The sequence below is a fragment of the Lotus japonicus genome, chromosome 3 (genome assembly GCF_012489685.1).
Source record: "Lotus japonicus ecotype B-129 chromosome 3, LjGifu_v1.2".
In the NCBI taxonomy this organism is placed as follows: Eukaryota; Viridiplantae; Streptophyta; class Magnoliopsida; order Fabales; family Fabaceae; genus Lotus; species Lotus japonicus.
Window position 1 is genome coordinate 19,989,830 of NC_080043.1, and position 13,726 is coordinate 20,003,555.

Sequence of the window (13,726 nt, forward strand, 5' to 3'; positions counted from 1 at the left end):
CCAAGTCCATAGATGAAGCTCTTCAGGACAAGGATTGGATTCTGGCCATGGAAGAAGAATTGAATCAATTCTCCAAGAACGATGTTTGGAGCTTAGTGAAGAAGCCTGAGAGTGTCCATGTTATTGGAACGAAATGGGTATTCAGAAACAAGCTGAATGAGAAAGGAGATGTAGTCAGAAACAAGGCAAGGCTAGTTGCTCAAGGCTACAGCCAGCAGGAAGGAATAGACTACACTGAAACATTTGCTCCAGTAGCAAGACTGGAGGCAATCAGACTGTTGATTTCTTTTTCAGTAAATCACAACATAGTTCTACATCAGATGGACGTGAAGAGTGCCTTCCTAAATGGTTATATTTCAGAGGAAGTCTATGTTCATCAACCCCCAGGTTTTGAAGATGAGAAGAAACCAGACCATGTGTTCAAATTGAAGAAATCACTCTACGGTCTGAAGCAAGCTCCCAGAGCATGGTATGAGAGACTTAGCTCATTCCTTCTGGAGAATGAGTTTGTAAGGGGTAAAGTAGATACAACTCTTTTTTGCAAGACTTATAAAGATGATATCTTAATTGTGCAAATTTATGTTGATGATATTATATTTGGTTCTGCTAATCAATCTCTATGCAAAGAATTTTCTGAGATGATGCAGGCTGAATTTGAGATGAGTATGATGGGAGAATTAAAGTACTTTCTGGGAATACAAGTTGATCAAACACCAGAAGGAACATATATCCATCAGAGCAAGTACACTAAAGAACTTCTGAAGAAGTTCAATATGCTGGAATCTACAGTGGCCAAGACTCCAATGCATCCTACATGCATTCTGGAGAAAGAAGATAAAAGTGGTAAAGTATGTCAGAAGCTCTATCGTGGCATGATAGGTTCACTTCTATACTTAACTGCATCTAGGCCAGACATACTATTTAGTGTTCATTTATGTGCTCGTTTCCAATCAGATCCAAGGGAAACCCACTTAACTGCTGTTAAGAGGATCCTAAGGTATCTGAAAGGCACCACTAACCTTGGCTTGATGTATAAGCAAACATCAGAGTATAAGCTTTCAGGTTACTGTGATGCTGATTATGCTGGAGATAGAACAGAGAGAAAAAGTACTTCTGGAAATTGTCAATTTCTGGGAAGCAATCTAGTCTCATGGGCAAGCAAGAGGCAATCAACCATTGCACTATCAACTGCAGAGGCAGAATATATCTCAGCAGCAACATGCAGCACTCAGATGCTCTGGATGAAACATCAGCTGGAGGATTATCAGATCCTTGAGAGCAATATCCCAATCTATTGTGATAACACTGCTGCAATCTCATTGAGTAAGAATCCTATCTTGCATTCAAGGGCAAAGCACATTGAGGTAAAGTATCACTTTATTAGAGATTATGTACAGAAGGGCGTACTTCTTCTGAAGTTTGTTGATACTGACCATCAATGGGCAGATATCTTTACAAAGCCCTTAGCAGAGGATAGATTTAATTTCATTCTGAAAAATCTAAACATGGACTTTTGTCCAGAGTGAAGATGGATCAGAACCTCTGACTATGATACTTCTTGATCAGAAGATGTCTAGTCCAGAAGGTAACTCAATCAGAGTGTGTGTACCCACTGGTACTGACTCTGAAGCTGAGACAACAACACGTGTGTCAGTATTTCTGATGCATAGTTCCTTGTGCCCGTGTGACAGTCTGTTATGATTGCGTGTAGATGTGCTTCTCTCCTGTGTGTGATTTGTGTATTTACTGTTACTATCTATCTTTAATTTTCAACCGTTGATCTTAAATTGCTTTTGGAATCAACAACGGTTATTTGTCAAAACCCACTATACACACACGATCTCTTTCACTTCCGGTTTTTACTCTCTCTCTCTCTGCTATTTCGAAACCGCTTATCCTCGTTTTCTCTCTCGATCTCTCTTCATCTTTCAACCTTCATCTTCTACCTCAAACCTTCAACCGCTTCAAAAATGGTGAGTCAAACCAGAAGAGCTACTGCAGATGCAACCCAGTTCCCTCACATGGTAGTTGGTCTAGCAACGGGTCAAAGGGGCCCTGAGAATCCGACACAAGATCTAGGTCAAGCTCAAGAGCAGATTATTCCAATTGCAGAACGGGGCTGTGCCGTTCACTGCGTATATGCTCCTGAGGAACTTCAAGTCCTGGCAGAATGGAGATTCGACCTCGACAACCTGGCTACAAATGGGTATGATCTTCGTCCTGAAGTCCAAGTTCAAGGTTGGGGAAATTACTTCAACAGACTTCGAGGACCGGTGTATGATAAACTGGTCAAGGAATTCTGGAAGCACGCCGACTGCGATGATACTCAGGTGGTATCTCACATTCTTGGAAGAAAGATCATCATCACAGAGAAGTCCTTCGTGAACTTGCTGGGTGCAGAAACTGCTTTTGGGTATCGTTTCCAATTCACGGAATCGAAGCTGAAACCCAAGACGAAGGATGAGATCAACAAGGCCCTGTACACCAATTACAAACCGGGCAAGACGAATTACAAGGTAATGGACCTTCATCCCAAGCTCAGGATCTGGCACAAAATTTTGCTCCACTGCATAAACCAGAGACCAAAGGGCAGTTCCCCAGACTACATCAACTTCAACCAGAAGGTGATGTTGTTCTTCATCCAAGACCAGAAGAAGATCTGCCTTCCCTACTTCCTGTTCTCCTACTTGAAGGAATGTATCCGGAAGTCTCGTACCACTGCCTCCATCAAGTCAGCGATCAAGTATATTCCCTTCGGGAGACTTTTGTCTGATCTCTTCATTGAGAGTGGCCTCATTCAAGATCTGATAAATGCTGGATGCACAGAGGATCTGACCACCATTGTCAGTGATGTCTTCACGGCAAATTCTCTAAAGAAGATGGGCCTAATCAAGAAGAAGATTGCTCCTGCCCATGAAGACACATCTTCTGAGATCAGAAGTAGAAGGATGCCTCTGAATGACTACCCTCTGTGGACACAGGCAGACAATCCTGACGCCATTAGGTGCTATGTTGAAGACCTAAGGGCTCAAGGATTCGAAATTGATCTCGATGACTTCTTCAGCAGACTGCCGCCAGCTCCAGAGTTTCCTTCTCCTCCCAAGAAAGTTCAGAGGAAGATGATCCTAGAAGAATCTTCTGAGGAATCAGATGTCCCTCTGATCAAAAAGAAGAAGGCTGGTCAATCCAAGAGAAAGCAAGATGAAACCAGCAAGCCTGATGATGGTGATGATGGTGATAATGAGGATGGTCCTCCTAAGAAGAAGAAGAAGCAGGTCAGAATTGTGGTGAAGCCTACTCGGGTGGAACCAGCTGCTGAAGTGCTCAGAAGGACTGAACCTCCTGCCAGAGTGACAAGATCATCAGCACATTCAAGTAAGTCTGCAATTGCTTCTGATGATGATTTGAATTTATTTGATGCACTCCCCATATCTGCCATGCTCAAACACTCTTCAAATCCCCTCACTCCTATTCCTGAATCCCAACCAGCTGCACAAACCACCTCTTCATCACATTCCCCAAGGTCTTCATTTTTTCAACCTTCTCCTACTGAAGCACCTCTCTGGAATTTGCTCCAGAACCAACCCTCTAGGTCAGATGAACCAACCTCTCCCATCACCATTCCATACAACCCATTAACTTCTGAACCCATCATTCTTGAACAACCAGAGCCTACCCAAACAGAACCTAGACCCAGAACCTCTGATCACTCTGTCCCAAGAGCATCAGAACGTCGGGCTCTCAGACCCACGGATACAGACTCTTCCACCGCCCTTACACCTGTATCCTTCCCAACCAATGTTGCTGACTCTTCTCCCTCCAATAACTCTGAATCCATTAGAAAATTCATGGAGGTCAGAAAAGAAAAGGTGTCTACCTTAGAAGAATATTATCTCACTTGTCCAAGCCCTAGGAGATATCCTGGCCCTAGACCTGAACGTCTAGTTGACCCAGATGAACCTATCTTGGTCAATCCTTTACATGAGGCAGACCCTTTGACTCAACAAGCTCACCCTGCCCCTGACCAACAAGAGCCTATTCAACCAGAACCTGAACCAGAACAATCTGTGTCTAACCAATCCTCGGTTAGATCACCTCATCCTCTGGTTGAAACTTCAGAACCTCACCTTGGAACCTCTGAACCCAATGCTCAAATGTTTAACATTGGCTCTCCACAAGGTGCCTCTGAAGCTCACAGCAGCAATCACCCAGCCTCTCCTGAAACCAACCTCTCCATAATTCCTTACACTCACCTCCGACCCACGTCTCTCTCTGAGTGCATCAATATTTTCTATCATGAAGCCTCTTTGATGCTACGCAATGTGCACGGTCAGACTGACCTAAGTGAGAATGCTGAACGTGTGGCTGATGAGTGGAACAACCTGGGCACTTGGCTAGTGGCTCAAGTTCCAATTATGATGCAGCTCCTGCATGCAGAGGGAAGTCAGAGGATTGAGGCTGCAAAGCAAAGGTTTGCTAGAAGGGTGGCTCTTCATGAACAAGAACAGAGACATAAGCTTCTTGAAGCTATTGAAGAAGCCAAGAGAAAGAAAGCTCAAGCAGAAGAAGCTGCACGTCAAGCAGCAGCTCAAGCTGAACAAGCCAGATTAGAGGCAGAACGACTTGAGGCTGAGGCTGAAGCCCTTAGATGCCAAGCACTTGCACCAGTAGTGTTTACTCCTGCTGCTTCTGCTTCCATTCCAGATCCTCAAGCTGCTCAGAATGTTCCTTCCGGTTCTACTCAGTCAAGCTCATCCAGACTCGACATCATGGAACAGCGTCTTGACACTCATGAATCCATGCTAATTGAAATGAAGCACATGATGATGGAACTTCTGCGTCGAACTGATAAACCCTAGTTTTAGGATCTCTTCGTTTTTCTTTTTCTTTAACGTTGTTTTATTTTGTTAACTTCTGTTTCTTTTTACTTAATTATTCTCCTTTGTTCGTTTGTGATTATCTATGCATATCTATATATATTTTTGTTACATGTGTTTGCAAAAATCTTTTTATTCCTACTCTCTTTATGTTTACATCATACATTCTTTCCATAAAATCTAGAATGGAGAATCCCTCCTCATTCTTCTGCACTCCTGGCGCTGCTCTGACCTATCCTTCTCCAGACGCTCCAGTGCATGCTGGATGTTGTTGAGCCTGTTCTTTAGCTCATCCCTCTCCAGAATCTCTTATGCAGTCTTGAGCTTCTCTTCCAAACTCTCTTTTTCTTCCAGCAGCTTGAGTTCAAGCCGGCTGAGTTCTTGCACCTCCTCCACGAAGGCAAGAAATTCCCTCAGGTCTCTCTTCAACTCTGGACGCAGGTCCTCCTCCAGCAGTGTCCGTGTCAGCTCCGAGATGGTCGTTGTACCCTCTGGATGCCTGATGTTCAGGAACAAGTCCTCCTCGAAGGCCTTCTTCCTCAGCTCTTCTAGTGCTACGATGTATGATGTCATTTTTTTTCCTTACTGCAAATTGTTCGAGGTGTGAAGCTTACCTCTCTCTCCAACGCTTTATATAGGCTTCACTTTCTCTCTGAAAGTTAATGCTCCTACGGTTTCTCGAGGTTAAGTTCTTGGTAACTGACCCTTCTCTTTACTCCCTTGACCGGTGGTAAACGTTCTTCTCTTGCATTAACTCTTCTATTCATTTCGCCTAACTCTGATTATTGCATCGATTTCATTTTCTTTAAACTTAGACCTTCTCTAAGGGGGAGTACCTTGTACTTCAAGCTAAGTTTTTCACACCCCAAGCTTTTTGCTTATGACAAAAAGGGGGAGTACACCCAGTTTTTGATGTGTAAGATGTGTTAGTGTGATTTATTTTTTCTCTTTTGAGAGAATTTAAGAGTTCCACCTTCATGACCATAGATGTGTCACTGGGCAAATACAAGGAATACATTTCACTTCTTCTGAAGTGATTCCAAGTTGACTCTGATACCCAAGACTCTGATATCTTGTCCGTGACTCTGATTACTTATGCGCTCTGATTACTCGATTTTCATCTATGTCATAAGTTTTTCACTCTGAACTCTTATATCATTTAGCTCAGAATCTAGACTTTACTAACGTTTTCATCAAGTATTAGATTCAGGGGGAGCTAAGCTCAGAATCAAGCAGTGACTTGAATTCAGAATGAGCAAGATAAACTATTCACATCAGGATAAGTATTATTCTATATCTCTAAACTCTGAGTGAATTTAGTTTAATGTTTAAGAATTGTTCATCAAAAATCTTAGTTTTGTCATCATCAAAAAGGGGGAGATTGTAAGATCAAGTTTTGATCTAGTAGTACAACTCTATGTTTTGATGATTACAATTTAACCTTTTGATATGAACAATTGTGGTACTCTAACGTGTTTCTCTGAGTGTGCTATTTACAGGCTCTGACCTCAACTCAATCTCACACAAATCAGAAGCACTGTGTATAAAGAGCAACCCAAGCAACGCTTTCGCATTCACCATGTTCAGTATGAACAGTGGAAAAGCTTCAGAAGTTCTGAAGTTATACAAACTCTGATGTGGACTCAGTCACTAGAAGTTCTGAAGATCCAGAAAGTCTGATAACCAAGAAACACTGAAGGCTCAGATATTCTGATGGTGTAGAAGACTCTGAAGATCTAGAAGCTGATTAGTGAAATTCTGTTGTCCAGAAGCAAGATACTCTGAAGACCATGTTCTTCCCTCTGAGTTCAGAATCAGAAGAAACAATGGTCAGAGGATCTGGGCTTTCCCTCTGACTCTGATCAACCGGCTTCACAAGTTCCAATATGAAGCATTCCCCTGATCAGAAGTCTCCTAGGTTTAAAGGTCAAGTCGCTATCCAAGTACAAAAGCAACTGTACCTTCCTGACGACCTACCTAACAGTCTCAGACACAGCAGAAGCTGGATTTTCCAGAACTGCCCTCCAACGGTAGCATTTCCCATGCAACGCTCAACCCTAATCCTTGGAGTATATAAAGAGGCTGAAGACTGAAAGAAACGGCTAGAAGCATTCACATACGCGCAAGACAAACTTAAATTCTTCTAAGCTTTCTTTCATCTGAAATTCATTGAGTTTACTATTAGCTTTTTAGAAGCAAATCTCTTGTAAACAATTCTTTGAAAAACAGTTTGTTTAGTTCCTTTAGGAGATCAAGGCTGATCGGATCCTAGAGAAGACTAAGAGAGTGAATCTTAGTGTGAGCTAAGTCAGTGTAATTGTTAGTCACTTGTAGGTTTCAAGTGCAGTTGTAACTCTTACCTGATTAGTGGATTGCCTTCATTCTAAGAAGGAAGAAATCACCTTAACGGGTGGACTGGAGTAGCTTGAGTGATTTATCAAGTGAACCAGGATAAAATCCTTGTGTGCTTTTCTATCTCTTATCTTTAGCACTTAAGTTCTCGAAAGATTTGTCAAAATCTTTAAGGTGGAAGTTTTATACTGAAAACGTTATTCAAACCCCCCCTTTCTACCGTTTTTCATACCTTCACTTTTATGCTCACAATACAGATTCTAGTCTTGTAGGATACTGTGATACAAATTGGGCAGGAAATGCAGATGATAGAAAAAGTACTTCTGGGGGATGCTTCTTTTTGGGGAAAAAGTAAGAAGCAGAATTACGTCTCATTATCAACTGCAAAAGCTGAATATATAGCTACAGGAAGTGGATGTACTCAATTGTTGTGGATGAAGCAGATGTTGAAGGAATACAATGTCTTACAAGATGTTATGACCTTGTACTGTGACAACTTGAGTGCTATCAATATTTCTAAGAACCCAATTCAACATACCAGAACCAAGCATATTAACATTCATCATCACTTCATCAAAGACTTAGTTGAAGAGAAAATTATTGCACTTGAGCATGTGGAAACTGAATTGCAGTTAGCAGATATTTTCACCAAGGCGTTGGATGTGGCTAAGTTTGAGAAGTTAAGAGGGAAATTAGGGATTTGTGTAATAACTGACTTATAGTAGTTATTGACACATATCAAGGGCAACAACTACTTTTTCTTCTATTTAATCGCCCTTGATCGCTTTTTGGAAGTCATCAATTCACACTTCCTTGATCTTGCAAATTCTGATTATCCCCTCTCGCTCAAGTATCTAACCTCCAACGCTTATTTTCCAACTTCTCTCAAATTCTCCTTTATCAGGAAAGAAGAGTGACGCCGGTCTCAAACCCATCACAAATGTTCATGGTGTCAATTTCTTGACTTGAATTCTTCATCATCCACACCCTCTAGGGTTACTCGCTCCACTGCTGCGATTGCGTCTCCATAATCCTCTGGTCCAGCCAAAATGACACGAAATATGAGAATCAAGCATGTTGCAACCAAGAAGGGAATTGGTAAAGCCTCTAATGCTTAGGACATCCCTGATTGCTCCATGCCAGACAACGACGTTGATGTTGGTCAATCGAATGATGTTCCAGATGCTGAAGTGGATGTGGTTATCAATAATATGCTGGAGACTCTTGATGATGCTACAACAGTACTATTGCTTCTAACTTTAATATAAAATTTTTAATTTAAAAATTTAAATATTAAAAATTAAGAGTTTGAAAATTAAAAAAAAATGTGACTTTGTCCGTACACAACATTTCAATTCATTTAATTCGTAAGACTATTTTGTTATAAAAATCTATACTATAATAATGGTAGAAGAGTCACAACAAATATTGAATAACCATTAATTATTGAATATTTAAATTAGTGAAAAATATAAAAATACATATATGCCCACACATTACATTTATATATATATATATATATATATATATATATATTTTGAAAAGAACCTGCTATCAATTAAATAGGGGGCATAGAAGCCAAAAGGTCTGCGGTTACAAAAACATCGACTTCAGGCGGTACCTCCTTAATCCACACCAAACCGGCGTATGAGGCGGCATTCCTGGCCAAGAAGTCTGCGACAACATTGTCTGAACGGCGAACAAAAACTACAGACACATCTAAAGAACGACACAACTGAAAGCAATCACTAAAAATAGTAGCTAAGTAGTTCCTCCCGTCCGGAGGCTTCTTCCACATCTGAAAGAGAGTGAGACAATCCGTTTCAAAGCAAACCCGCATGAACCCAAGGTTAATAGCCAACCCAATCGTCCACCGGAAGGCTAATGCCTCAGCCTCCACCACCACACATTACATATTGGGAACTAAGACTTTTTTAAAAAACAAATAGCTAAGAGAAAATTGATTTTGACTTCTAATTTTAATATTAAATATTTAATTTTAATATAAAGATACGAGTATCAAAAGTAAAAAAAAAGTGACTTTGTCGGGATACATCATTTCATTTCATTTGTATTTGCTTCTAATTTTAATATAAGAATTTAAATATTAAAAATTTGAAATATAAGAGTTTGAAGAGTAAAAAAATGGGACTTTTTCGGTACACATCATTTCACTTCATTTAATTTGTAAGAATATTTTGTAGAAGCTCAAGCGTTGATAGACACAATCACTTTTTAAAAAATTGGCAAAAGACAGAGAAATTATAAAATTGAAGGAAAAAGTAAAACATATAGTGAAAGAGCATTCACCGTTGGGAGTTTGATCAAACTTGAAGTGACTATGACCAAATCGACTATAAACCAAATAAAAAACAAAAATAAAGGTAAGAAAACCGGCAAAAAAAGAATGGAGCAAAGACGTATTTATACCTGTAGTTTAAGCTTTAAAGAAGATTGAAGGTTTAAAAAAACTAAAGAATATTGAAGGTCTCTTGAAAGGTTCTTAGGATCCCCTATGAATGCATGCATTGGTTTTTATAATTAAGTTTAGTGAATGCATTTGAGAATGCAAAAAGACAATGACATTGCTACGAAACAGACAACTGTGATTGAATCTGGGAGAATAATTTTCATTTTTACCAAAATAAGCATAGTCTAATTTTCAATGTAGTGTAATAAATTGTTGAATAACTATTTTACCTCAAGGTTGCCAAAACTTCTCCTTTGTATAGATGATAGATGATAGATAGATAGATAGATACAATAACACTATATGTTACAATATTTGTTAGAAATGCACAAATAATAAATTAATAAGTCAAAGAGATACTTAATGACCAATTTAATGCCCACACATTACATATTGGGAACTAAGACTTTTTTAAAAAACAAATAGATAAGAGAAAACTGATTTTGACTTCTAATTTTAATATTAAATATTTAATTTTAATATAAAAATAAGAGTATCAAAAGTAAAAAAAAATGTGACTTTGTCGACGTCATTTCATTTCATTTGTATTTACTTCTAATTTTAATATAAAGATTTAAATATTAAAAATTTGAAAAATAAGAGTTTGAAAAGTAAAAAAAAAAAATGTGACTTTTCCGATACACATCACATCATTTCATTTAATTTGTAAGAATATTTTGTCATAAGAATCTATAGTATAATAATGGTAGAATAGTCCCAACAAATATTGAATAACCATTAATTATTGAATATTTGAATTAGTTAAAAATATAAAAATATATATATGATATCACCTACATACTAATAATAGTATGAGAGAAAAAATTGATAAAGAAAGGAAAAACATAGTATGAGGTGTTGACACTTGTAGGGTTGTCACTTTTTAATTTTAAAAATAGAATATAATATGAGATAGGATAGGATAGAATAAAATAAAATTTGTACAATTTTTATTTGTTACATAAAAAAATATATTTGAACAATTTATAAAAATATAAGAAATAAATAAAAAACAAAATATATCTAAATATATCTCTATCAAAATAGATACTAATCTATAATAAAAATAAGAAATCTGATCTTATTCTGATGAATCATAACAAAATTAAAATTATAATTATAATTATATATAATCAAACAAAATATATCCGCGATGTATAGTTTGATCCAGTTATTAGATTCGCGTGTCAGACAAAAAAGAACATACACTCTCCCTCTTCCTCTCAAACCGCCTCCATCTGTTCCAATTTTCAATTTTGTGTTTAGGGTTTGATCTTGTAGGCAAGGAGTGTGTGAAGAAGCGTTCAAAATTGAATCTCTTTGATCCTGCTTTGGTGATGGAGTCTTCTTGTGAACCCAATTTCAGCTTCGGTTTCAATGATATCCATTACTCCGACAGAGTTCTCCGTATTGAGTTCATTCCCGACCCGGTTTATGCAGATCGTCACCGTATGAAGAAACGCCAAAAAGGTAATTTCCGTTCGTGTTTTTTTGTGGGTTTTGATTCTGATGGATTCTGGTGTGGCAACTTTGAGAAAATTGTCTAATTATGCTCGTGTGATCGCCCCTATTTTCTCAATGTTGCAGTTTTGAATGGGAATCAACCTGTTGATATGGATGATGATGATGAGACTTGTGTAAACAATGATTCAAACTCTGCAGCTGCTACAGTTGTTCGAGTTGAAACACTGCATATCAGTTCTCTTATACTGGCAGCTCAAAGCCCTTTCTTTCTTAAGGTATATAAACACCTCTTCTTTATAGACTAATGCATACTTCGTTCTGCCAAAAATATGTTTGAATAGCACCAATTTTCTCTTTTCAGCTATTCTCAAATGGTATGAGCGAGACAAAGCAGAGACATATCTCCCTCCGGATTTATGCATCTGGTAAATTTTTGTATCTTTACTACTGATCGTTTTAATTTTTCGTCAAATAATCCACTAAATGTTATATTCTTTTTCATTACAGAAGAAGATGGTCTCATGGAGCTACTGAAATTTTTGTACAGTAATACTTTGAATATTACGGCAGCACCTGCTTTGCTGGATGTACTTATGGCGGCTGATAAATTTGATGTGCCTTCATGCATGAGATACTTGCTAAATTTGCCCATGACACCGGACTCTGCATCACTCTACTTGGAGCTTCCTCATACCGTTGATGCATTCCAACCGCTGATTGATGCTGCAAAGCAGTATCTTGTTGGTCGATACAGGGAAATAACCAATGACAAGTAAGACTTTGCATTTATTTAATTTCAGTTGCATCATCGTAAAGGAAAAAACGTACAAGTCCATTCCATCAAGTATAGAAATTATACCATTATATGATTGGATAACTTGATAAAATGGATATAAATAACTTATATAAGTTTTGTGCTATCTTAAATTCGAGCACTACAAATATTTTATGTTTTTTTCTCTTCTATAAGTTCCTTAACAAGTTGTATGTGTGTTGCATCTAATGTATGAATCTTGGTGGATGGATTTTATTTTTTCGTCTATTTTGGCATTCATGAAGTGCCGTTTCAAACCTTTTCTATGACTTCATTGATTCTAATTGTCCATTCTTTTGAAAAACACATTTCTTTGTTTTTTAATCCTAATAATATTGTATCTTACAAGGTATAGGGAAAAGCATATGGCCTTGTCTCTTTCTGCAATAGAGGCAATCTTGGCTAGTGATGGGCTCCAAGTTTCATCAGAAGATGGTGTATATGACTTTGCATTAAACTGGGCTAGACAAAAGTACGACAGTCTGAAAGAAAGGCGAGAAGTTCTGGCTACACGACTTGCGTGTTTAATTCGCTTCCCTTATATGACATGCCAAAAGCTTGAGGACGTCTTAACCTGTAATGACTTTGAACATGAGAGTGCATCTAAGCTTGTACTTGAAGCCCTATCTTCGAAAGCGGAGGCTCCACATTGCCAACGACCATTGGCAGCAGAAGAGTCTATTTCCTTGAACCGGCGTTTTAGGGCGAGGGCATATAAGCAGCTTTTCTACATGCATTTGGAGTGGAAGGATTGTGTCAGCTTGTTCCCATCTGGCCATGTGGATTCTGAGCCTTTCGATTTTGGTGGACAAATGTTTTTTCTATCTGCACAATGCAACATGGACAACAATGGCTCCCATTGCTTTGCGCTGTCTTTGGGAATGAAGGAAAGTTGCTCAGGAAGCATTGATGTGGACTATGAATTTACTGCAAGGTTGAAGAAAACAAAGGAATTTATTAGCCTGCACAAATCCAATTGCACATTTAACGGAGGGACCCATATTGGCTGTAAAAACCTCTTTGATGTTCCATGGACATTCTTCATTGAAGAGAATAGTATTTTCTTTGTTAACGGCAGTCTCCACCTAGCAGCCGAGCTCACTATCACACATTGATTCCTTATTTCTATCTATGAACTATTTTTGAACTATTTATTCTAGCTGGATAGCCTTGACTTTTAGCACATTGATCCCTTATTTCTTTATTTCTATTTATGAACTTACTATTTCTTTTTATTCTTGTTGGATAACCTTGACTTTTAGCTGCTGATTTTGATTTCTGATTTTTTTTTTGTTAAACTGCTAATGTCAATTTGATGTTATCTACTAACTGAAAATTCAGAGTTCAATTTCACTGTTCATGCGCACATTTTTCTTGTGTCCTCACTTGGCATGTTATTGGGCCTCTTCGTTATTGGGCTGTGTTGGAAACCCTGTTCTAACCCTCCTAGGGTTAGGCGAGACCCCCTCTCTAAACATCATCTACGCTGTAGCCGGCCAGACTGCAACTCTACCTGGTGGTCATCATCTCACCTCATCCCCTTTTGCACTTGCAAATCGTACTTCTGCTACCCTAGCTATTGCATGCGACATGTGCTCTACTCTTCTCTAGGTCGTCCTTTCTGTATCCCTTTGCTGGATTTTCGCATAAAGTTGGAAGCCATAACCCTCGAAATTTTACCTATTTCCTTGCACGATTCAAGCTTCGATTTAACCCTCCATCAGTGATCTATGATCTACACCCTACCTC

The 13,726-nt window shown here is 38.6% G+C and overlaps 1 protein-coding gene across 1 annotated transcript; it reads left to right on the plus strand.

The window, feature by feature from the left end:
- The first annotated feature begins 7,528 nt into the window (after positions 1-7,528).
- LOC130743739 (BTB/POZ domain-containing protein At2g46260-like) lies at positions 7,529-13,092 on the plus strand. Its single transcript, XM_057595967.1, has 6 exons — positions 7,529-7,931; positions 10,981-11,169; positions 11,287-11,438; positions 11,525-11,588; positions 11,671-11,935; positions 12,327-13,092. The coding sequence occupies exons 1-6, from the start codon at positions 7,529-7,531 to the stop codon at positions 13,090-13,092; spliced, it is 1,839 nt and encodes a 612-aa protein (XP_057451950.1).
- The last annotated feature ends 634 nt before the right edge of the window (positions 13,093-13,726 follow it).

Excerpts from the sequence above, each read along its gene's own strand:
- LOC130743739 (XM_057595967.1), top strand. The coding sequence starts at position 7,529 with ATGCAGATGATAGAAAAAGTACTTCTGGGGGATGCTTCTTTTTGGGGA. Across the intron at positions 11,439-11,524 it reads AAAGCCCTTTCTTTCTTAAG|CTATTCTCAAATGGTATGAG; the intron begins GTATATAAACAC and ends TTCTCTTTTCAG. Across the intron at positions 11,936-12,326 it reads AGGGAAATAACCAATGACAA|GTATAGGGAAAAGCATATGG; the intron begins GTAAGACTTTGC and ends GTATCTTACAAG.